Source organism: Podarcis melisellensis (assembly GCF_964234715.1).
Source record: "Podarcis melisellensis genome assembly, chromosome: 6".
Lineage (NCBI taxonomy): Eukaryota > Metazoa > Chordata > Lepidosauria > Squamata > Lacertidae > Podarcis > Podarcis melisellensis.
Genome location: NC_138538.1, coordinates 31432713 through 31459166, shown reverse-complemented (window position 1 = coordinate 31459166; position 26454 = coordinate 31432713). Strand labels below are relative to the sequence as shown.

Below are 26454 nucleotides of genomic sequence, written 5' to 3'. Positions count from 1 at the left end.
ATTCACCCTTTGGCTCAAAAAGACTGTTATGGTTTATTTTGCAGCATATCCCTAAACAATAAGTTATTCTAGATTGCTAAGGTTAATAGCAGAATATGAAAATCATCATTGAAACCCCAGGTATTCAAACAATGGTGTTTGAAGAAGTTAGGGGCCTGTGAGAAACCAGGGGGGGGGGGAATTATTGTAAAATCCCCTCATAGTACAATACATGTAATGTAAGACTGCAGACCCCTGTGGCTAAATGAATAATTTACAGAGTGTATGGAACCTGAACACAAAAATGGACCATTAGTAGGAACATATTCAAGAGTAATTGATGTGAGAAGGCGAAAGACAATAGTGTTTCACTTTCCCCCTTCAAACTCAAGTATCTATAGTACATGCACCTTCTTGTTCTGCTTGGAGACAGCAGTAGGGGGACACAGTATCCACCTCTGCAAAGCAGGGGAAAGAAAAACCTGTCAGGTGTTCCTTAAACTAGGCATGATTCAGACAAAAGAGGCTGAATTCAATCCATAATGGCTGAACAGTGTGGAGAATTCAGGCTGCAATCCTACATAATATTTACCTGGAAGCAAGCCCCAATTACCTCAGTGGGGCTTACTTCTGAATAGATATGCAAAGGATTATGCTGTCAGGGATCTGTCAGTAGGCTGCTTGAACAAGCAATGATAAGTGTACATAGAAGGGATATCATCTCTTTTCTTCCAGTGAAGAGACTGCCACAAGTGATGGATTAGGAGTGAAGTGACATGATTTCATATTTCATATTTCATCTTACTTTTCTTCCTTATCTCATAAAAAGCAGAACATGTCATTATATATGAACATAGCAGCCACATATTCAACTATGTCTGTATGCCTCTTATTACCAGAAACTGTGATCAGACAACACAGCACATTACAGGGCTTGTGGTTTTTCTCTGAAGATTACAGTTTCACAGATTACGGATTACAAGGGTTAGCAAGACTTGGCACGACAGTTCCAATGGCTTCCCTTTACAATGCAGCTTTAACTTTCTTTTCTCACCATCATCCCTTTTTTCCTGGCTTGTAAGTCAATTTGCATGAATAGTCATGGTTAAACACAGCACTCGCAGCTGTAATGCTGATTTGATAATTCCACAGTGAAGCTACTTTAAAAATGGGTTACATACTAGCAGGGTAAATGTGGGCTGAACTGCAACAACGTGTTCACTGTAGCAATCACATGACTGTCAAAGACAGGACAAATTCCATTCAGAGCTGCATTATTACAAATCATACCAATAGTCCATCTATCTAGCCCAATACTACTTTATCTTCAGCATCTCAGGAAGAGTTCTCTCAACAGCTTGCTTATTGGAGAATCTTTAATTGGACATGCCAAGGACTGTGGGCCACCACAAAAGGTGCAGAGTGGGCGATTATATTGTCTACTAAGAGCAGGATAAGCACAATGGCATAGACAATGGCATAGACAACCTACTAAAGGTTACTGTGTCCACTAAACCTATTAAAGGTTGCAATCAAAAGACAATACCAGAGGATCAATATTTATTTTAGACTAAATCACAGAGGCTTAAGACAGGTAACATTTAAGAGCACAATGTACTGACTAAATAAACTGTAGCAAGATAATCAGGTACAAAATGAAACACACCAAAGTTCCCTTTTAAAAATACAGGTTTGAATTTCGCCCTGTTTTATAAACTGAAATACAATCAATATATGAAACATGTAATGTGTGGAGAGAACAGATGCCCATTGGAGAGGTCATCCTTCCTATTTACCAGTGAGGCTCCAAAACAAAAGCAAAACACTGGTAGCTAGAGCACTGCAGGTGCTTGCTGTCTTATCTATTTTACTGGCATGTTGTGTAATTGCACCCTCTACTGGATCACACAGTGATAGCAAAGAGTCAGATTTTGCTTTCAGATAAATTTTATTAGGCCAGTTTAGCATTTGAAGAGGCAGAAGAGAGTGGGAAAGCTTCTTTTGTGTTATTTGCAAGGACTTGCAACAAAACATAGCAGTCTGCAGTGTTCCTGTTCAGATCTCCAGGATGCCCAGCCGCATGAGACTTTTAATCTCAGGTTGTAGGTTCGAGCCAGATGTCAGGCAAAAGGTTCCTGCATTGCAGGCAGTTGTACTAGATACCCGCAGGGTCCCATCCAATTCTACAATTCTATTCTATGAACTGTGCAGCTAAAACCCAGCTGGACCACCAGAAAGCAGGCTATGATACAACTGTCAGGTATGCAGAAGACCTATGTTTTAGTTGTCATTAAGATGAAAACAATTTGTGACACAGCCACTTGGGCTCTGGTAGCCCTTCAATTTCAGCAGCATCTATCAAAGTTACAGAGGCCAAAACTAAAATTTTGCCAAAACATTTTTACAAGTTTCAATAAATGCAGCCCACCTGATTGCACATTCTGCCTCAATGTGAAGAACTCTGGGGTGTGAGAAACATCAATGAAAAGTCTGCAGATACAGCAACACAAGCTGAGGCATTGGGTCAGAGAGACAACCCCCCTCCCATCAGTATGTGGGGTCATTGGTTTGTGTTCGTTTTATTTTGTATTTTGTATTTTTCTGTTATAAACTGGCCTGGGATCTTCAGATGAAGGGAGGTATACAAATTTAATAAATGATTAGGATGATGATGATGATGATGATGATGATGATGATAACAACAACAACAAATTGTCACAGAGGTATTTGCCATGAAAAATAAATAATATTCTCACCTTGTATGTACACTGTCAAGAAAAGATCCACTTCTTGTCTTTAACTGGTCAATTTCTAATCTCAATTTGTCAATTTCATCTGACAGCCTTCTCTGTTCACAACAAAATAAGAAATAGTTTCTCTATAGCCAGTACAACTATGGTAACACACACATTTCATACCATCTGTGAAGTCAAAAGTCATGCAGCAATTGTAGATTATCATGCTGAAGGGAAAGCAAGGGAGAATAAGGGGACAAAGAGGCAGGCAAAAGGGTGTGGGAAAAGCAGGCACTAATTGGTTGTTGGCTGTTACATGCAGCAAGTGAATGCTACTTGGACACTAATTGTATTCCTGTTGTTGCTTAGAGAATGTATCTGGTCATGCTACAAAAGAGTGAGAAATCTATAGCTGTAAACAAAAGTGACTAAAAAGCCAAGGCTTATCCTAAAAATCATTGGATGAAAGCCTCAATACCATAAACAAGAATATCATGCAATATAGTGCAATTTTTGTCCACATATTAAAGGTAGGGGAGTGAAGTAGTTCTGCTACATCCATACAAAGGGTGGGAGTCAATTAATGCGCCCTGCCAGCAAAGCCTACATAAGAACTTTGGCGAGGGCAATGGGATTGGAAAGGTCTCCAGTTAAAATGTTGAGATGACACTAGACAGGACTCCAAAGTGAGTTATTTGCAGTTTACTTTACTACCTTTTAGCTAAGATCCTATCCCTACTAAAATTCTGCCCAAAATGCAGTTTTTGTGGGCAGAACAGAACCACTTCAGTCCTCTATGAGGACATCCTGCTCACTGGAAATGAACTGTGTTTGATCAGCTTCTCTTCTAAAAGAGGATCCAGCAGGGAAGCAAAAAACTATTTATAGTTATCTATAAAACTATTTATAGTTATCATGATACAACCATTTGACAGTTTCTGATCATGCAATTTCAAGGCAACAAAAATGCACTTAACAAATATATTTGCCACTCCTTCCACAGTTGCCCAGAGTGGCATTTACCTTGTCATGCTGCTGCTCCTCTATTTGTTTTTGGGTATTTTCCAGTTCTTGTAATAATGTGTTCTTAAAAAGCAAAGGTGAGTAATTACAAGAGAGAGAAAGGGTGCTTCAAATTTGATTTAAAATTGGAGCTCTTGGAAAACAAATCCACTTCCCTAAATGATCAAACTTTTTGAGGTAAGGAATATGACAGAAAAATGCACTGGAAAGTGTGGGTTAACACTTTCTTGATGCAATTCATCTAATCTCCCCACAAACAAATCAGACTGAACACTCATTAAGAAACCAATGTTGTCTCATCTCGCCACAAACTAATCAGGCTGAATGCTCATTTAGCAAGGGACCAAAGAGACTATATAGGTCTCTAAGTAAAGCTGTTCAAGTGGCTTTCTGAATAACTCTGAGTATTGGGATTGCAAGCTATATATCAGAACAGACATCTGCATTGTCCAAAAGATAATTGTAGAAGTGATCCCTCCACAAGAGTTCACATGAGCCTCTAGTGAGGCTGCCAAAAATTAACTGCTAATAGCTAAAAAGAATCTTAGACATGGATAGGAGCTACCTTGGAGTAAAATTGCCTCTGAAGGCCAAACTAGATGCAATATTTATCAAGTGGATAGGCAAAGCATGCAAGGTTTTTAAAAAAATAAAATTGGGGGTGGGATGAGCCAGATCTGGAGTATGGCATGAACAATTTGCGTGCCAAAGTATTGCATGCCAAATCTATGTGCCAAATTTGATGGCCAGTTTGACCTTAATTCTGAATTCCCTCTGATGTGATAATAGATCAGAAATCTGTCTTTTAAAAAATACACAAACTCCTGTACAGGAATACTGCACATAATACCAGTCTAACCTAAAAATTGTTGTGCACTTCCAAAGGCAGCAATGTGCCAATTTACAAACAAATTAAGCACTTAATATTTTTATTAGCATTAATAAAGGCAAATGGTATTGGGGAACCTACAAGGCTACCTAGATTTGACAGTGACAAATCTGAGCCAATGAAAGTTCTTTATGCCAAGTTTCTAAACTTGAGACCAGTAGAACAGGAGGGGTTCCCAGATGGTCAAACAATTAGGATTTCAGCCCACAGCATTACTCCCTAAACTCACATAAAATCACTTACACCTGGATGCAGAGCATGCAAAATGCTATTATTATTATTATTCAGCACCAGTATAAATGAGATAATGGAAGAGGTAATGACCCATTGGTGCCCTAAATTCTGGGCTCATTAGCTACAGAGGAAGAATGTGCTATAAATGGCACTGAGTGCTATCCTTGTTGATAGGAAGAAAAGCTGGCTCCCATAGAGCAGATCCCTACATGGTGGACCTTTTTGCAATTCAGAGAGGAGATGAGCTCAGCCTAATGGTTGCTTTGTGTGTTACCTGACCATACACCTAACTGCTTGTATGGGAGTTTGCTCTGTTCCCTTTTCCATGCGGGGGGTGGGGGGAGAGAATAAGTGTATCCTTAAAAAAATATGAAGAGGTGTGAGTCAGTCCAGAGCCATCTTTCCCATACAGCTTAGTGGTGCGTTGTACCAGGGCGCCAGCCTCTCAGGGGCACCCCAGTCAGTGGGGGAGCTGTGCAGCTTTGCTGGCAGCCTCCCCTTTCCCTGCACGCCCGCCAGCTGCGCCCTGTCAACCATATGGCTGGTGGGCGTGCAGCTTGCCTCCCAAGCCTCCACGGGAGGAGAGCGATCCCTGCAGAGGCTTAGGATGGAAGCTGCGCCCCGCTAACCATATGGCTGGCAGCCACGCAGCTTCCCTCCCAAGTCTCTGTGGGGATTGCTCTCCCGCAGCAGCATGGGGGAGAGTTGCGCACCCCTCCCATGGCTGGCAATGTGCAGCTTCGCACCCCTCCCCACTATCCATGGTTAATTTGGGGGCGCTAAGCGGATATATGCACCCCGGCACCGCATCTGCTAAAGACGGCCCTGGTCAGGTCTCTATCATACTGGCAACATAGCAAAGCTAGGGCCGAAAAATGGGTAGGCTTCAAAAATGCATTCCACGCCTGAAAATGTACTGTACTGAAGAAGCCCCTGTCTTTCCCTAGCAGATTTCAGCCAGGCAATTGTGCCTCACTGACTCCCTTTTGTGCAATTTGGAACCTGTCACACCCCAAGAGCTAAACAACTCTAGTTACAGGAGAACTGAGACAATTGAAGTTAGCATTCAAAATGCATAGGTGTTCTAATCAGGTCCATGAATTGTAAATGCAGAGAGGAATACTTTCGATAGACCTTGAGCAGAGCTTGTCAAAGTCACTAATGTCTGAATATCCAGCACAACAGCCATTTAAAAAGAACAAACCACCCTTTGAGATGGAATGACTAACACAGGGGTCATCAACCCAGCATCTGCAGGCACCGTAGCATCTGGAAATGATTTTGCTGGTGCTCCTGGACAGGTGCCCCACATTCTGAGCTTTTATTTATTTATTCATTTTTAGGTAAGTATCAACCCCTCCTGGACAGAAGAGTTATGGGGCAAAATGTGCAGGTACCTACGAAGTGAACTCAGTGAAATGTGAGTGGTGTTCCTAACCTCTGTATTTTCCTAGTATTGAGAATTGCTCCTTGTTACTATTAGACAGCAACAGCGTCAGCATGTGCGTATATAAAATAAATATTGTGTGAACTCCACAATCAAAACCAATACTACAGAGCTGACTTTCTATGATAAGCATTAGGAAGAACTTCCTGACAGTAAGAGCTGTTCGACAGTGGAATTTGCTGCCAAGGAGTGTGGTAGAGTCTCCTTCTTTGGAGGTCTTTAAGCAGAGGCTTGACAACCATATGTCAGGAGTGCTCTGATGGTGTTTCCTGCTTGGCAGGGGGTTGGACTCGATGGCCCTTGTGGTCTCTTCCAACTCTATGATTCTATGATTCTATGATAAGGTTGTCCAGAGTGGCTGTCTCTGTTATGCCCCTCCTCATGGCATCCATTTTGCATTATGCCGCACCACACACAGAAGGCAAGTTTTGACTGGTGCCCCCATAACACTCTCAAAATTCTAAATGTGCCTGTGGGTACAAAAAAGTTTGCAGCCCCTGGCCTAACACAATCAGAGCTCAACAGACAACTAGACCAAATGAAGATTGTTTTCTTTATGACATTCTTTTTATCACATTTTTGACATGTGCAATGCAGCTGATCATCATTGCACTCTAAGTACATGATAATAATTAGAAAAGAAAGGAGTGATTGATTCTTATGGAGCTTATTCTCATTGAAGTTGGCCCAGTGAAGATCCAACTTCACACAGTATAGATATTACAATTGCTACACACTAGCAGAAGAAAAAGAAAGTGGTAGGGAAACTTAAGATGGTTCAGCTGAGGTATGAGGTAGGAAGTGAATTGATATCTGTGCCATCCAAATTACTAACAAATATTTATAGACTCTTTGCCATTACAGCAGTATTTATCTCAAAAGTACAGGCTAGACTGCCCCTTCAAAACCATGCACATGAGCTAATAATTTGGCACAGTAAAGTAACAAAAACATTTTTAAAATCTTCCCACCCATCCATCATCAATGAACAATGGCTTTTTGATAATCACCACTACAAATACTTAGATGCCAATACATGAAGATGTAGGTAGCTGAGACTTGATCTCGCCAAAATTTTATTCCACATTTATTGCAGCAGCATTCAAGAAGCCATCAGTGCAATCCTCGATCCCTTAGAATTAGTTAGAATACACTAAGCCCAAAGGAAGATGCAAAGGGACCAGCAGAGCCCAAGGCAACAAAGAAGGAGGCCTTCTCTGAAAAACCAGTCTCTTAAGATCCTCAACTTGTGGCGTCCAGTTAGCTAAGCCAAGCCATGGACCCCCTACTTTTGAAATTTTTGTTATCTCTATGGTAGTTTTTGTTACACATAAGTAGTGTCACCATCTGGATGGGTTATGCAGACCCCTTGGGGTCAGCAACCAAAAAATTGGGAACCACTTGGTATTTTGCTAACATTCATTTTAAAAAGAATCTTGGGCCCGACTCAATAGTTGGAATTAATTGATCAAGAATAGCTATGATCTCAGTTTCTTTGAGGATGGCCCCAACATTCCAGTCAAATCCTGACTGTCAGCAAAATTATCTTTCGATCTTAAACATACCATGGCAAAAAAGCCAGTTGTGTATGACACCCATAGAGCTAATTTTATGAGGTGTCTAATACATACATACCTTCTCTTCAAGGGCTGCCATCCGTTCTTTCAAATGAAGCTGAAGCCGCTCATTGGACTCACTCAGCAGTCTATCCACAGTATCAGACAGCCGCTTGTTGTGTTCCTCATTCATTTTCTCCCTCTGACGGGCCTGTTTGGGAGTTGAGGGGGAATCATGATCAACCAAGTAATTCAAAGCAGATTTGCCTTGAAATTAGCCCTAATCATTGAAGAATCTCCTCCAAAATAACCTTCTTTCTAACAACCTAATGTAGTAAAGTTTTCACAAGCATACTATGTCCACCACATTAATTGGAAGATTTGAGAATCCACTTTACAAACTGTTATTGGTTTCACTACATCAGCTTATACCAGTGGGTTGCCCAATTCCTATGGATATTATTTACACTGCAAATTAAGAAGTGACTTTATATCATTCAGTGGTACAGATTTATTCTTGTGTACAATAATGACAAAAAAACACCTTTCCTTGTAACTATTTTACTATTGTGAAACTGCCTACTGAAATTAGTATTAAAAGTGTGTGAAATGGCAACCCGAAAGAAATGTTTTGTTAGTATACATTATAGGGCTATCAGGAAGGAAGATGAATAGATTTTGGTAGGAGTGAAATTATAAGAAGTCCCATTTTATTTCAGAACTTGGATTGAATTCAGAAGTGCTGACCACCATCTGTGATACAATTGTTCCACTATGCAGAGCTGTATTATAAAGGAGTTTCCTGTGTGCCTGGGTGTCACAACTTTAACCATGCCATCAAAACTCAGCCTTAAAGAAGCAGGCTGTAACAGCATGGTCAAAGACTTGCAGCAACCATGTGAAGCAACACTTGTGAATAAGACACTGAAATCCTAGAAGCTAATGTAGAATCTAACTCCAAATCATCTTTCTCCCTCCCACAACAGGATCCTGACCTAAACTGTGGTGCTGTAAATAAGGTGTTAAAAATTATAAAAAGCAGTCCTATATACTCTACAGAAGTCAACCTACCCTTGCTAGTTCTTGGTTCTTCTCCTCCAACTGAGTCTCCAGCTGCCGCAGTCGCTCTTCAATACTGCCATGCCTTTCTTCTGCCTACACAGAACAAGACAGTCCCAAAGGAATGAGCAATTCTTACAAGCTCTGGGAATTAGGATAGGGAGCGGGGATAAGAGATACCTGTTCTTACATAAGAACATACTGACACAGCAATCAGGCAGTACTACCCAAAAATATAGGAATGTGACCATAGTGGATTTGTTCTCATGAGATTTTTGGGTGGGTGTTAAACATAAGCTGAGGGATGCTGGGAAAGGTCTCTCACAAGCACTAGCACATTAATACACTGGAGATTCTTACTCTAAAATAACCTTGCATGAAGCTAGGCTTGAGGAAGTGTCATATGGACCTTCTGAATCTTGCTGTACAAACTTCACAGCAACTTCCTGGTCCATCTCACTCCTCGCAATGCCTATTTCATTTAAAAGCTGAACAATTGGTTTAACAGAGATTTATGCTCCTGACCCATTTTTAAAATGCCTGTATAAAGGTAGCAATCTCTGAGGTAAAAGACTCAGGAATGGTAAATGGACCTCAAGCCCTTGTTCTAAGTTTGCAGTGCTTGGCTTCTTGGTTGAAAAGAATGCACTTTAGGTCATTCTTGAGAAGCAAGCCCTGCCTTCAGATTCTGGGTGCCTAAAACATACCTATTAAAAATGCAGCATGACCTGCTAGAGCATCATTTAAAAACAAACAAAACCCTCCTTAGGAGAGGCTACCATCCGAAGAGGTGGCTCATGATACCCAGCTACTGCAGAAGAGACAATACAGAGCAGAAAGGAAAAAGTAATACTTGTAGCATGAATTAAAAAGCTCCTCTTTCTTCCACCTTTCTCCTCCATCTCAGGAAAGTTCTAAGTTCTGGAGCAACACTAAACCCTTTCTGTACCCTGGGCTTTGAAGCCAGCTTCTGGTTGTGTACTTACCTTGGTGAGTGCTGCTATCCTTTGGGCCAGCTCAGCTTCCACCTCAGGCAGTGTCTCAGCTTTCCTTATTGTCTGCTGCAGTTTCTGCTCTGCCAGTTCGAGAAGCTCCTGGAGATGCCGTGCTTTCTCCTCACACTGTAGAACAATGCAGAATGGCAGTCATGAAAAAGGGGGTGACCAAACACAGCTTCAGCCTGCATCCGTTCCTGGACAGGAATAGTCTGGTTACAGTAGTCCATACTCTAGTAAGTTACTCACAGGCTTACTGTAACAAGTTGTACATGGGGACTGTCCTTAAAGATTACCAAAGCTTCAACTAGTGCAGAATGTGGATGCCAGAATGTTATTGGGCATTGACTAAGGGGATGCTATTGCACCAATTCCAAGAGAACAACTTGGGCTGCTTATTTGCTTCTTGCCTCAAATAAATGTGTTGGTTTTAATCTTTAAAACTTTAAAAGGATTGAAACCTGGGTAGCTTGACTATTTCTTCCTATATAGCTTGCCTATATCTTAAGATCTTCTTAAAGTACTTCTTAAAGTACTTTCTACACACAAGTGTGTCAACCAAGCTAAGCCTTTTCCGTCATGGCACCCCAACTGGTGCAAACTTATTGGTGTCAAGTGAAAACGTTTCTGTTTCCCCAGGCATTTTATTTGTGTATTTGACTGTATTTTATTGTTTTTCATTTCATGGTTGCACTTTTGGTTGTATGACTTTTTTGGCCTTATACTGTACACCATGCTGATACCTACTTGCGGTTGATTAGAGTTAAAATCATCTAAAAATTAAAAATTAAAGAATACATATATATATTCAAGAGAGTGTGTCAAAGGAGAGTCTTGAAGTACCTATGACTGTAGCCATACATGCCCTCGACTCAGAGGAAGGAAGCTGGCTTTTCAGACAGTATGCCATTAAAGCCTGTTACCTGGCGATGGAGAGACTCTTTATTGGCCAGCTCATTCTCTAGTTTATCATTGAGGTCATGAATGGAGGTGGCTTCTCTTTGGGCTGCCAAATAGCGCTTCTCCAAGGTGGTGATCCTCTCCTCCATGTCTTCTTTCTGTGCCAAAGCCTGGTAGGATGAGCCATGAAGAAAGTCATGAACTTTGTGGTTGTATGGCCCTCATGATGATAGAAAAATCTGCCTGAACCACAGCATGAGAAGGGCTTGTTATGACTATTGAGGTACTACACTGAAGCTCAAAATGCAAACTCTCTCTGCAGTAATAAGCTGCCCCATTTTGAAAGGTTGTATTGGAACCATTTAAGCTGATTCCAAATGAAAGTTGGGCTCACAGTTGCCTCCACCACTCTCTAGTCCTGCCCAACAGCCTCATCTATCTTTGCCCCTCAAAACAACCATAACTTGAGGGACAAGGCCAATGGTGGTAAAGGCTCCCACCACAGTCAAACCTCATGACTGCAAGAAAAAATGCTCTATGCACCATTTGCAACTACAAGGCCTTTCCTGTGTTGTTGAGAACCCTCCCACTATCTGTCATGTCTTTCTCTTCCCCAGGGTTTTTGGCTTGATGAAGTAGAGAGCTGGCAAGGAAGGGAAAGTGGCAGGAAAATGGTAATTGTACTTTCAGAGTACAGTGGTATCTCTGGTTATGTACTTAATTCGTTCCAGAGGTCCATTCTTAACCTGAAACTGTTCTTAACTTGAAGCACCACATTAGCTAATGGGGCCTCCTGCTGCCGTGCCACCCCCACACGATTTCTGTTCTCATCCTGAAGCAAAGTTCTTAACCCGAGGTATTATTTCTGGGTTAGTGGAGTCTGTAACCTGAAGCGTATGTAACCTGAAGCGTATGTAACCCAAGGTACCACTGTACTCACAGGGAACACCTGAAAAACTGTTTCCCCCGCCCCAAAGTATTCTACTAGAACACTGAAAGCCCAATTAATTATCTGGGCAAACTGAGAGAAGGCAGGGTCGCAAATCTCCAGTTATGATAGATTTTCTTTTTTTTACTTTGACACTGAATAACTAAGCTCACTGCTAGAAACAGCAATAACTTTCTGCAAGCAGATGCTCAGACTATTTTATTTTTGCTACACCTGGAAAAAATAAGATGGCTTTTAAAGTTGCTTCAGAGATTCTCTTGATAACATAGTTTATGCTGCTGGAACAGAACTCTCTCACCTCTCTTAGGTCCCTCTGGTACTTGCCGCTCATTTCTTCTGATTTGATTAGGTCCCTCCTGGCCGTACTTAGATCTTCTTCTAGCTCAGCAACACTGGCAGCCAAAGCAGCTATTCGTTCTTTAGCTTGTGCTACCTCAAAGTTTTGCTTCTCTAGAAGTTCCTGCAGTTCCACAGTCCGGCTTGCCTCATCATCCGGATGTATAGAGCCATTAGGAAGTCTCTGTGAACGTCATATAACAAAGAACTATGTTTCCAAGGAATATGCACTACCCAGTCAAACACAGTACCAAACAAAGGCCACTGAGCGACATTTCAATAAATTAGCTCACCAAATGAACTATCAGTTTTTCTTCTTTCTAACAGTATGCAAGAGATGCTAGACTGCTACTGTAACACTGGTCTTTTCTGAAAAGGGGGGATTTTGAGGTAGCTGTAACTTGCCACTGGACATTTATTCAACAGGCCTATTATTGCAGAGTTTAAAAATAGTAAGGGAAGATAAAATTTATCAGTAAGCAAAGGATTCCCATTTTGTACCTTTGATTGAATGACCAACAGCTGTAAACACATAGTACTTCAATATTATATTAGATACTCTCCACTTCCAAGAAAGATGACTCTCACCTTCCAAAGTAGCTTCTGCCCAGATTCTTTTCCCTCAGTCCTTTTATCATCTTCTCCTACAGGTGCTTCCCTCTGGGAGGGGCCTTGCTGAAGAGCACTTACCTGCAAAATACATTTTAAATATACACTTGTACTTAAGGTTTCCTTAAGTGTGAAAAATAAGAATGCAGAACATGCAGAGAGCTTCTTGTCCACCTTCTATTGTTGCTGTCACTGTTAAGAAGCTGTCATTGCACACGTTTATGAATGAGAGTTCTGTAAAAGCCAGGATTTTTACTATGCAAAGTGATTCAATAACTTAGTGTGGGAGCATAGGTAACTGCCACTGTAACAGGTAATTTGACTTCTTTTTGTGTAAGACCAGCCTGGAAAGTAAGGGCCCAACCACACAATATTGTAAAAGCATGAATACATTTAATGCATCCAATTATTGTTTTTTAAATAGAAGCCGTGAGGTATGAGCTGATCCGGTCTGTGACATGCAGGGGTGTATCCTGTATCTTCCCTTTCACCTTGAATCTTGTAACATATTTTTTTCTTTCTGCTACCTGGTCACACTACGTACAGCAATTTATTTGATCCCCCCCCCCTTTGCAATATTCTCTCGACATATGTTTGCTGCTGCAATGTGTGCTTCTTAGCAACTGGTCCTTCCTCCCCCTTCCTGTACATTTTTTTGTTTTTTTCCATTTACAAAACCCCATGTAGCCTGGGTAGCTTTCCACAATTATTTTAATTATCTCTCATAACAATCGCTTCAAGTTTACCTTGGTTGTTACCAAAATTCCTTATATCAGTATAAAATAGCTTTAGAGGAGTATTTAAAAAGGGATTCTTGTCTAAAGAAAATAAGAGAGAAATATACAGGAGTTTGTGTCACAAGTCCAACAATTGAAACAAAAATATAAAGATCGCATGTCACATAGTGCTGCAGATACATTTTTTTCTGCAATCAACAGTCTTAGTTTCTTTGATTTCACCTCCGTGAAATCCACAGTACAATCTAAAACCCAATATTTACCTGTTGGTGAGCACTAGAAAGCTGTTCCTCTAGTGTAGCTACTCGTTCCAGTGCTGCCCGTAAGCGCTCTCTCACCTGAAAAGAAAAAAATATATTTTCAAAGGCAGAGTTGATACACAGCCCTTCAAGCAGTTTAGTGGCCTACCACCACCACCACCCCTGCTCCCAATCATCAGGACATCTAGTTCAGAACACAGATAATTTAATTAAGCCACACTCCCCTCATCACGTGAAAGGGCACAAAAGAACAGTACGTGGCTCCAGAAGAACAGCATCTCAGCTAGATTTGCAAGCAACAAGAAACACTAGGTATGATGAAGTGGGCTAAAGCCTGGAATCTTGAGTTAACCTGCTAATTAAAATAAGCATAAAAGGATCTCAGCAGAGATCTGCCTGACTTGGAAGAGCTACTACACTAACACCATATAACAATATCACTGGGTGTATTGCTGAACTGGGGTTGGGAGAGTGGAAGGCCAGAATACTCCTTCAAAGGAGCATTGGCACAGATTCAATCCTGCTAACATATTTCTAGGATGCAAAGCAGTAATTTTTGAGACCATTCTTCAAAGGGCAAATGATTGGCTCAGGCTGGAAATTACTCATAACCAGAAAGTTGATGGGAGATCTGCAAGCTAGCACTGACCGAAAGCAATACTTTGGGCCGTTAGAGACCAGGAACTTAAAGGTTGTGGGTTATAAATAGCTGGTTTTGCTGAAGCTATGCCGTCACTTCCCAAAACAGCCTTACCTTCTCATCCAATGCTTTATGATGTTCAAACAAAGATTTCAATGCTTTCAGAACTTCAACTTCACTGGAGACACCAGATGGAGACTGAGCTTGCCGCTTCACCACAGTCATCCTCAGGGAGCGTTCGTGTCTTGAGACCAGGCACTCCAGGTGCTCTAACAAAAGCTGCAAGGCAAGGAACAGCTCTAGACATTTCTCATTCAAAGTCAATGTGAGGTAAGAAAAGGCTTTTTCTGTCCTCTTGTTGACTTCAGAGTATAGCAAAAACTAATATTAGAGTGTAACCAAAAAAAAGTAGCCAAGTTTTACTAGCAGGCAATTTCTGCCATGAGCATGACTTGAAATAACTTTGCCAGAATCTCTAACAAAAAGCACTCATAAACACATTGCTCAAACAAAACTATGATGACACAAATGACTTTTTTTTCCAGAGCTGAACATTTTGAAAGAGACCCCCTTGTCACTTTTGCCTCAGATAATCAGGTTTTTGTAATAACAATAAAAAAACAGCCTGTTGTACCACAAGCAAAAGTTGGACCAAAAAATGTATGTACACATCATAGGAAGCAATGCATTCTCAAGACATTTTCATTTCTCTTAAAAACAGCTATCTCCTGCTAACATCAGCAGCAAGCTGCTTTAAATTAACTAATGATGTACATTCGGAACAAGTGTGATGTATGTCATTAAAGAATATCAGCATGCAAAATATGTTATATAGATCGTTTTGTTAAGTCCGATGAGTAAGATTCCATGTCTTGGATTACTAATATATATATATATATATATATATGTCCAGCAGCACCTTAGAGACCAACTAAGTTTGTTCTTGGTATAAGCTTTCGAGTGCATGCACACTTCTCCAAGAACAAACTTAGTTGGTCTCTAAGGTGCTACTGGAGAATTTTTAAATATATTTCGACTGTGTCAGACCAACATGGCTACCTACCTACTTCAAGAATCTAATCAGTGATGTTCACATTTGTTCCCAAATGTTGGTGATGCAGGCAATGTTGGTGATGGATGTGGGTTCAGCAGGCAAAAATAGTCGAGTATAGCAATCAGCAAGGGCTTTTTGCCAGTCAAGGATTTGGCTTTCCCTTATAATCCCAGACCTAGGGCTATCACAAAACTTGATTTCTGCAGCACTTAAAGAGCATGCCAGAAAAAGCATCTGAACAGTAAAGGGTGGGCGCTATGCGGAAATGGTCCAGTAACAGGCAAATTCTGGAAGTGTACACAAAGCTATTTCCCTAGAAGGGGCAAGTTTAAATCTGCACACTACTAATGGAGATGCTGCAGGCTGAGGTTTCTTAGCACACCTGGAGGCTCAGGATTGTTGAGATGTTGGGCAAAGATAGTTGGTGACAGAGGACTGAATGGTCTCTGCAGGCATAAACATAAGCTGTACTGGAATAAGAATAAAGAAACAGCAACATTCTATAGAAATTAAATTGGATTTTACAGAGATTATGCTAAACCCTCCCCATTCAATCAAGAATGTAAGTCTCCTATCAAACTCTATTCACTGGGTGGGAAATTCCATAAAAAAGCCTTCTATCCTGTTAAACCTTATCGAGAGGGCAAACTGGATACCTCTGGCACACCCAAGAGAACTTGAACTATGCTGGCATACCTTGAGCCTAGGTCAAACCAAGAATTTTTATCTATTTGTGTTTGTTTCATAAAATTTATACACAGCTTGATTGTTTTAAAAAACGCTCCCTTTGAAGGTGCAGGGGGTGTTTCTTTCAAACCAGGCAGCCAACTGGGCTTCTCTACTCACCCTTGTATTATTACGCTCTGCTTTCAGTTCAGATATTTCCTCTTCCCTTTCCAAAAGCTGCTCTCGGCATGCATTGAGTTCCCTAGTCAGTGTTGCAAATTCCTGCAAAGCAATCACATTTTTACAATCATGCGGAGCCAGGTTTCCTCAGATTCCGCAGCTTTAAGTTAGCTTTTTTATGAAGAAAAGAAGTATCTGCATGAAAAAACATGGTTGCATCACATGCACCCAAGAGGATCCCCTTGTATTACCAAAAATGGGCTGTCACACAAAAGAGAATGAAAGTCATCAAAACAACAATCAGAATTAACAACAACAGAAAAGTATTACAACTTTTCATTCTGGGATCTTTGGTGGGTTTTTGTGACACTTCAAAGGTAAGCAAAGGTAAGCAAAGGTTCTGTTTAGTGAATTACAGTACTTTGACATACAGTGGTACCTCGGGTTAATTCATTCCGGAGGTCCGTTCTTAACCCGAAACTGTTCTTAACCCGAGGTGCGCTTTCGCTAATGGGGCCACCTGCTGCTGCACGATTTCGGTTCTCATCCTGGGGCAAAGTTTGCAACCCGAGGTACTACTTCCAGGTTAGTGAATTTTGTAACCCGAAGTGTTTGTAACCCGAAGCCTTTGTAACCCAAGGTACCACAGTATAATAAATGATATTCAGACTAATCTGTCACCCAGCCAGCTTATGTATCTGCAACGCCAATATCAAAACTGCCATCCCAATGCATTCTAATAAGGCAGTACTGGTTCCACCAGAACTTCTCTCCTGGGTAAGAGCTTCTCACCTGCTCCCCTTTGTACCAATTAAGGAAAGCAGAAACAGCAGGTAAAGCATTTCATTCCAATCAGTTAAAGCAGTGCAACATGCCAGCAATCAAGTGTATCTTCTGGACAGAAAACAGCTTGAGACTTACATGCCAGCTGCTGCTGTATGTGAATCACAGTAGTGCAGATATACAGTTTTTTGTTGGTTTTTCCTCCCACATCCAGCAAAATTCAGAATACCCTCTTTAAAAATAAGCAATGTGGGCATCTACTTTTTTAGCAGTAGAACTCAGACATCATAAAACTAAACACAACAAAGAAATTTGCAGGCACTTCTTACTGTTTCCTTTCAGATTAGCTTTTGCTTCCATTATGGACTATTCCTGAAATAATTTCAGCTTCCAAGAGTCCTAAGCTTGGGGATCTTTAGGTAGGGTAAAATAGTTTTAATACAAACTATCTCAGTCATGAAGGTGATTGTGTAGAGGAGAATTCCTTGTTTATCTTGGCCCTCTAAAGATCTATGTATTGAGAATCAGATAACTTCTTAGTCAATGTTTCTTTATAGATTACTGATACTTCTGATACACACATACTCCACGCAGCATCCCTAAGGAACTGGTGTGGGTCACACACCAATGAGCCTTGCATTAATTAGAACCAATGAAAAGCTAAACCCGCCTCAAAATACCCTAAGACGGGTTGAAGTAGGGCAGTGAGGCAGGTTATCACTTGTCTACCACTATGTTCAATAGATTTTCTTCACCTTTTCTGCTATACCCAATGCCTTGTAGAAACAATTCTAGGAAGTAACAATATCTGAACTATTTAAAACACAAATACTGTTATTTGCCCTGAACATTTGGTATAAGGCAGGCTACACATCTAAAAAAATGGAAGTAAGTCAAAGTACTGTTGTCCCAGCCAGGCAGCAATGTCAAAGGTGCCCGTCAATGCAATCTTCACAATGAGCATGAAGTATGTTTCCCACAAAAGTATTCAATAAGTACTGTTTTGCTTTTTATAACAAGAGGGACATATATGGACTCATTTGTTACAGAAGCTGCTGTGATTATGTCTGTGCTAGGGGTGTAGAACCTCCCTGGCAACACAAAGATATGCACAACAAAGCAGGTAGTTAAGGAAGGCGGCTAGGGAAATTAAAATAACGGCAGACACTTCCCAGCCAGCCAGCCCTTCCTCATTGTCCCTTCTCTAAACTGGAGGCCTTACAAAAGTAAATTCCAATTGGTAAATTCTAACAGCTGCAGGGATTACTTCTGAAAGGGCAAGGCTGAACCAAACAGAGTTCAAAACAGGCAACCAAAATAAGAACTGTGCCGGGAGCCCACCCACCCACCCACTTGATGAAGCATTTGAAATAGCTTGAAGGGAACCGAGTGGGCCTGTCGCTATGTTTCCTGAGCTTCAGAATGCAAACAAGGGAACAGCATTTATGCAGTCATCCTGAATTATCACTGCTTTGTAGTTCGGCATACAAATTAAGATACTGTAGTAGGAGGAGAAAAATTCCTGTGTGCATGTTGATTTTTCACTGAGACACTAGAGGCCTAGCTTGAATACATGCATATTAGATGTGGCAGTCTGTAAGAGGATTCAGACAAGTTAATGGGAAAGGATCCAATAAGCTTCATGTTAATTTTAATATTCCTGACTTTCAAGAGTAGAAATTAGAAGATTTCATCATCTGCAAATGCAGAAAACCCAATTCACAACATTCCAGCATATTTTTAAAGTGACCAAGAAACAGAATCCAGAAAGAAACTATATAAACGAAGGTGCTGGGCTAGATACAGGAGCAGGCTTGCTTCTCAATGTTGGGTCAGTAGAAGCAGCAGTGGTGTGTGGTCAATGGACTAGGGGGACTAGGCTAAATGTTCTTGGTATATTAAACTACTAAAGCCTAGTGCCACCTTCCCAAAGTCCAGGAAGCTTCTGCCCGGCTTGGGGGGTGGGTTGTGATGCTTGGGTAAGGTGCAGGGCCCTCCAGCCACCTTCTCAAAGCCTGCCCAGCTTTGGGAATGAGGCAGCAGGGCTCCAGCATCCTGTCAGAGGCCTGGCGCTTCCTTTCCAAAGCCCAGGAAGCTTCTGCTCAGATTAAGGAGGGAGGTGTGATGCCCACACATGGGGCATCAGGACATCGACCCCCTGAATCAGCCTCACATACTGGTGCCTCTGGCCCTAACTGTCCCCTATGAAAAGAATTCACCGCACGACACTGAGAAGCAGGGTACATTTTCAGCCCCTTCTCCAATGGTATTCATGTGCATTTCTTATACAAGTGAATTGCTGCCCACAAGGCAGACATGTAGAAAGTATGCAGTATACAATTCCTTTGCAGGCACGCACCAATCATCATGACAGGCATTATGCTAGTTATTAATAATAGTGCTTTTAGAGAAGAATTATAGTAGCAAGCTCCATTAACAGAAACAGGAAGATATAATAGTCTGCTAGAACTGGACTATATGCACTGCAACCAGTTTCCAAAATTCATGAGCCATCCCATGAATGGCCTGCCACTAAAACTTAATACATAATTTTATCATCTTTCTTGGAAAGACCCAAGCAGTTTTCATTACATTTCCAGTGGTTTCCCATCAAGGCATTGATAAATAAAACACTGGGTTTTGATGGATCTTGATCATTTTCTGATAACTCTGGAGGAATTACTAGCTAACATGGCTGGAAGTTCTGTGAAAGCAGCCTTTCCCAACCTGGTGCCCTCCAGGTGTTGTTGGACTCCAACTCTAGTCAGAGCAGCCAATGGTCAGGAATGATATGAATTGTTATCTAGAACAAGCATATCCAACTCCCAAGAGACTGTGATCTACTCCCAGTATAAAACTGACAGTGATCTACCCATTGTCATTGCCCAGAGTTGCGATCGACCTGTTGTACATGCCTGATCTAGAACATTGGGAAGAAGGCTCCTGTAGTGGATCTTTAAAATCTAGAGTATCTCATGCTGAAGACATGGTTACTCACACACGTCATCTCACTAGCTGGTAGTGATGAGTCAGTTGGGAAGGCAACATGAACACAAACGGAGAAAAACCCATGACAAATCTGACCAACCACAAACCTATGTGAAGGCACCTTGCAATGGTGATGGCAATGAACTATACATTCTTTACCACTAACACTTCTGTTCAATGCCATTTAGTAAACTTCACCTTGTAATACTTCAAATACCTGCATCCTAATCCATATACAGCATTAAAGGACTAGCAGGCCTTTGTTCCGATCCTGTAAGGCTCATCTCATGTTCTTGTAACTGTTTTCCCAATACCATCTTGAGGAATCCATGGCACAGGAAAAGCTTGAATCCAAGTCTTGACAAATCTAGGAGTAGCAGGTATTTTGAGACATTTTAGAATCCTTTTTGAAATGATAAGTCTCTTTTCTTGATTGCATATAACGGCAACTGCAGAAACATCCCAAGAATAGTTGTTGATGCAGCTAGATCTCTGATGTTATGGATCTAAATTAAAAATGCCCTGTGTTTTGCCAGCTAGCAAATGACTGTGAAATGTCATGGGGGGAAGGGAGAGATTTTAGCTCCATCCTCCATCATTCTCCCCATCCCTTCAACTCAGCTCTATCCTGCCCTCAACACAACCTAAAACTCTTACCAGGACTCTCTTCTTTATGGCCATCCAATACGCCCTGGTTCTCATTCTTTTTATCCCCTGCCCTTTTGTTGCATCTCTCTGGCACTCCCACCACCACCCTTGGCTTTCTCCCCTGAACACTGCCCCAACTATTCCCTTGAATCCCTTCTCTTCTCCAGCAACATGTTGGTGCTCTAATCTTCCCTCCCTACTCAAATGCAGTGCTTTACATTTCCTCCCTGGTGACACCACACATACTCTATATAAACCATACTCCTTCCTGCATAACCATATTCTGGTTTCTGTTTCTTTACCCTAAGTGTGATGGAATGAACAAAAAAAATTCCTTCCAGTAGCACCTTAAAGACCAACTAAGTCAGTTCTTGGTATGAGCTTTCGTGTGCATGCACACTTCTTCAGATACACATCTGAATGGAATGTTGCATGTGATGGAATGCTGCATGATTGCTTTTAAGATTTAGTCTAACAGATAGACAAATATGTCCCCTAACTGATCAATAGCCCATCTTGTATCATCTTAATTTCTGGGAATGTGAAGTCTCCTTGTGAACTGGGAGGGGGAAGAGGAGAAAGAAAGAAAAATGTTTTCACACCTTTTTTCTGAAGTCCAAATTTGGTAAGGATGTATACACAAAGGGATTAAGGCAAGTGACAAATTTTACTTCAAACTCTTTCTCTGGGCCTTGCATGGCAACAGAGAGACTGTGCGACGTGTATGTTTAAACCGTCAAAGAATTGTTCACGACAAATTTCCTGTAGCCAAAACGAAAATTGCCCTAATCATCAACCCTATGATCAGACACCAGTGCATGTAGAGCATCTGACTTGTACTTTACTTTTTGGCTAATAACTTTGTTTTTTTAAGTTAAATAAGCATTTCCTTAAATTCAGTTGCATTTATCTTTAGGTTCAAGAGACTGCACCGCCACCTGTAGGAATGTTGCTTGCTACTGATTGCCTTCATGCCTGAAAATGAGCTATGTACTAGAAGTGGTAAAAGTGTTGGACTAGGGCCTTAATATGATATGTCACATGGTGTACTCAAAATATAAAATGTAAGTTACAAAATTTAAAAAGTTAAAAGGCAATTTTAAAAATTAATATAATTTTTGTTACCGGTAAATGTATTATTTAATATTTATAAGAGCTACAACAAAATGCATATCAAACAAAATTAGAGAGGGGGATTCTTACACATTAAATGGGGCTGAAAACATTATACTTTACACCAAACGCTTTTCAAGAGCACTGGTTGCACGTTTCATTTTTTGTCAAAGTGTGGGTGCGGCCAGTTGCAGTCCTTGGTTCAACGCTTGTTGGAACTTGTGCTCACCCTAACTTAAGTACATCCTGACTAGATGGGTAAACAAATGATGATGCTGGCCCTGGCGGGTGTAAGGAGGTCACAGTTGCTTCTTCACTTTCATAGTCCACCAACAGCATATAAGTTAAGCAACATGTTTTATTGTATCCACAGGTCACATATCCAGTTATCTCAGTCATATCCAGAGATTTTGCACCTCCTTCACTGTCAAACTTCTCACTCTCATTGCTAAAGGAGTACACATTGGTCACAATTTCTGTTGGACTGGATGTAGCAATGAAATCCTTGTGTTCCCCTGAGCACTTTCACTCTTTCAAAGCGTCTTTCAGGAACATTTCTTCTTTTCTGTACTCATTTGTTGGAAATAAGAACTGGATAGAAGGGATGTTATCTCAGCACCAGTTAAACAGTTCCAGCCGTGTCATAATTTTGTTTGATATGTATTTTGTTGTGCTTCATGAAATAAAGTACTAACAATAATTCTTTCAAAGTGTTAATGCTATCATGCAATAGCAAGCTATCACTCAGCTTTGGAACACATTTTTAAAAGAAAAACCTGACTAGCTTTATATAACTTTATAACTTTATAACGAAATGCCTAAAGCAACTAATATTATGGTTGTGGCCGTGTTTATTCTGTTATATTTTTCTTTGAGAAGACCCATTTATCCTAAATAGAACCCAATAAGGCAGACATGTACAAAAAAAATTTTTTTGTAAGGTGATCCCATTGAGATCCCAAGATGAAATTCTGCAGGTAGCTCTTAGAAATATTAAATGATCAATATTGTACAATTTTTTGGAATTTTAAAATCCTATTAATTTTTTAATCACTTTAAAATTTTGTAACTTAAATTTAAAATTTAGAGTAAGTTCATCATGTGACATATATTAAGGCCCATGAAGTTCTGAAGAGATTGGTGTTTTAGGTCTTGACATATCTCAATCTTGGGCTGAGCTTTTAAGGTTTTTGTGTAGGTCTGGGAAGGCCAAAATTGTCAAATTTTTGAAATTTCAAACCCTCATAACTCAAAAATGGGATGAGATAAAAAATTTAAATTTTAGATTTAAACTTAGATTTGATCATTCAACAAGTGTACAAAATATTAAGAAAATTAGATGACATGAGATTTAAAAGTTGGATCACTTGATATGGAATGATCCCATTGAGGAAGAATGTCTCTACAATATCCCCAGGCAGGATGTTCTAATCGCCTAACATAAAAGCAAGAAAACAAAAAGGCTGCAGCTTTTAGAGATTAACTGGTTTATTATGGCATGAGCTTTCATTCAATTAGATGAAGATTTGGGAGATTTATTCTAATGTTAAGCTAAATACTACCTTTCAGTCCTATGCTGCCTAGTCACTTTGGTACCATGTTAGAAGATGGTTGTCTTGTGGACAAGTTTAACAAGTCCTTCATCCTCAAGTTACTGAAATCCCTTATAAGCTTATACTTTTTCCAACAGACATTTTAGATTAGACCTTACCAGACCTTTTCTCTCAACCCTTGGATGGTAAATTGCATAGCCATAAGCTTTCCAGATTAGGCAGGGACACCTATAAATGGATTAGAAAGTGAAACACGGATGCCTAATCTTGGCTCAATTAAGAACTCTTAAAAACTTAAGACTACTGAGAAACGTCAGAAGACACCAAATGCGATTGTTCAAGTATTCGAAAGCAATGAATTATTGGACGCATTTTATATCAGAGATTTAAAACCTATACTTGCTTCTCGTTTGCTTCCCGGTGTAGCTGAAGGTATCAAGTTTAATTTTAAAGCCTTAAGTGGATATGGCACAGGCTACCTTAAGGGATATCTGTCACACCTCAACTGTTTGAGCAAAAACAAAAGAACTTGTGATTTTAAATGTTAAGAGCATATCAATTATGTAAAGTGATTTTCTTAACATCGGAAGAGCCAAATACAGCAATGACTGAGCATGTGGAACATTTTTTTCAGATACAAGGACAATTCTTCTTTTCCCTACTGCTTTGCCTCAGAGTTCAAGGAATGAATTGAGTCTACTTAGGATGTAAGTCACATTTTTTGGCATCTAACTGGAATAACTGTTTGTGCCAGGCATAGTGGATCAAAAGAGATACAGAAACAATGCAGTTATTAACTGCATCACAGATAATTAGTCCAATGTGCACATAGGAGAATTTTAAAGAAGAAAAAAGAATGTCCAAATGAATCAGTATTGGACTTAAGGAACCCATCTCCTGATGGATCAGACCAAAGGCCTATCTAGTCCAGCATTGTGCTTCCCACATTATGAAGCCAGATACTCAGGGGAAGACCACAAGCAGGACATAAGGGCAATAGTTCTTTTCTATGGTTAGTCCCCAGCAACTGGTATTCAGACGTCTGCTGGCTCTGTGCAGGCTGCTTGTAGCCGCTATGACTAGTAGCTTTATTGTAAATGAATTGGTCTAATTCCCTTTTAAAAGATTGGTTTTTCCTACAATCCCACTGTCAGGGGAAAGCCACTAGGTCGGGCTAGAAAATGACGAGATGTAAGGTAGACCATTATGCAAACAGTCACCTTTCTGAGAGATATCAGGGGAGAATAAAAATGAGACTGTCAGGTGCAATCCATGATGCTAATCACAGCCTAATTCCAAAACTAGTCAAGCATATAGAGCAGGTAAAGAGACTTTATTATTCCTCTTGGGCATATCCAATAGATGCCCAGGATGGTCACAGGAAAATAAATACAAATACGTTGCAGCAGCAACACTGGTCGTGCTCCTGAAGGAAAATGTATTGTCTGTTCACAGGCTGCCTGAGAGGTATGTATACATAAAGACAGAAATGAAAGGAAGGAGTAGGCAGGTTTGAGGGTGGAAAACAAAATTTCACACATTTTTTGATAGGTGTGAATTTTTAGGTATCGGTCCCACATGCATGCCATGTGTTTTGTCCAGTTCCGTGGTGCTACCAATCAAAATTCTAGGAGTGTGGTGACTACAGACTCCCTGGAATTTTTTCAGCCCAGGCTTGGGGAAGTGCCTTTGGAGCTATGGCAATTACTTGCCAAAAAGGTAAATCACCTATCGTCCACCAGGAAGGAAAAACTTCAGCCCTTTGAAAGTATGAGCCTAGTTCACATGGACCCTTCAAAATAAAGCAAAGATCTAGCCATTTTATCATGATGTACAGTGGGCAGCTCACAAAGTAGTTTCAAACAGCAGGGGGAAAGCAACAGGCTATATGTTCATACTTCGGCATTTCCCACTTCTAAATTCCAAACCTGCAGGTCTGTTTGTTCAAGCATGTTAAGGTAAACAGATCACTATAAATCAGAAGCTCCCAAAGGTCAACTGCTCTTTTGTTTGTACTCAATGAACTCCCTAGGAAATATTCTTTGTCTTATCTGTCAGGGGAAGCACCTGATAGCGCTAACTGTGCCCAACACTCTTTCCCATTGGTTCTTTTCTGGGGGGACACGGGGGGACGCATACACCTAAACATTTTGTGACTCTAAGTTTGGCCTTATTGAGGAGCAGTATTTCAATATGAATAGGAAAGTGAGAGTACCCCTAAACATTTTTTAAGGAAAAAAACACTGCTCTTTCCTCCTCTCCCCCTCAAGACATTTGGAGTAGCCTATAGCACTGATACTTCAATTTCTTAACAAACAAATATGAACAGAAGTTCATGCCTATAGGCAACACAACTCCTGAAAGAAGTAGAACTAGAAGAAAAGCAGCTGCTTGTGGAGGTTCGGATAGGCCTCAACACTTGCTTTAAGAGCCTGGAGTATTTCCATCTACCAAGAAAAGGTGAAAAGCTATGGTGGGCAGACACTGCAAGGGGTATCCTGCTTACCTGATACATGTACATGCTGAAATTAATGCCATTGGACAGATGGATGGTTATGGATTTGTTCCCTGTATTCATGCTGGGGAATCATAGCCAGCTTGATCTGTAAATCCATGGCTCTGCCAGGCCGAGGGGAGAACAGCAACTAAATCCAGAGATGAAGAGTAGAGGCAGCCTAAGTTCCATGTCCTGCTGCAGACCCTGGTGCCTGAGGTTCAAACCAGCAGGAAGTTGCTTCTTGCAGAATCTGTCTGTCCGGGAGGAGAACTGGGCACTGGAATAGTGTCAGCGAAGCCCTTGTCAAGAGGAGGCATTTGGAGCTCACGGAAATTCCCCATCTGCTGCCTGTGCTAATCACATCCCTTTTCAAGATCCAGGGGAGGCAGCAGTGCGACTTGGTAAGGGAGGCAAAAATGCTACAAGCAGAAGCTGGGAGCCGGGAGAGCCAGCAGCCTCCCCCAGAGGATCTCACAGATGCACAAAGTCCCTTTGCAATGACCTAGTTTGCTCTGCATTGCTTGCATGTTCCCTATACAGAACGTCGGAGGGAGAGGAATTGAAGCAAGAGCAGAGAGTAAATCCGCATAGCCCCTTAATCCAAGCGGCTGCAGAGCCCGAGAG

The 26454-nt window shown here is 40.9% G+C and overlaps 1 protein-coding gene across 8 annotated transcripts in view; it reads right to left on the bottom strand.

Annotated features, from left to right (window-relative positions):
• PPFIA4 (PTPRF interacting protein alpha 4) overlaps nt 1-26454 on the bottom strand; it is a 103681-nt gene that overhangs the window by 35878 nt on the left and 41349 nt on the right. For 5 of the 8 annotated variants that reach the window (XM_081914376.1, XM_081914378.1, XM_081914379.1 and 2 more), the window contains 11 exons: nt 16249-16350; nt 14463-14627; nt 13712-13786; nt 12691-12792; nt 12065-12286; nt 10841-10987; nt 9909-10043; nt 8935-9018; nt 7943-8074; nt 3738-3800; nt 2736-2827 (listed from right to left, as the gene is read on the bottom strand). In XM_081914376.1, coding sequence (XP_081770502.1) covers nt 2736-2827; nt 3738-3800; nt 7943-8074; nt 8935-9018; nt 9909-10043; nt 10841-10987; nt 12065-12286; nt 12691-12792; nt 13712-13786; nt 14463-14627; nt 16249-16350 — 1319 coding nt within the window. Of the gene's footprint in view, nt 1-2735; nt 2828-3737; nt 3801-7942; nt 8075-8934; nt 9019-9908; nt 10044-10840; nt 10988-12064; nt 12287-12690; nt 12793-13711; nt 13787-14462; nt 14628-16248; nt 16351-25839; nt 26087-26454 lie in introns of those variants that run through there. The other 3 variants (XM_081914381.1, XM_081914383.1, XM_081914382.1) reach the window with 2 other exon arrangements.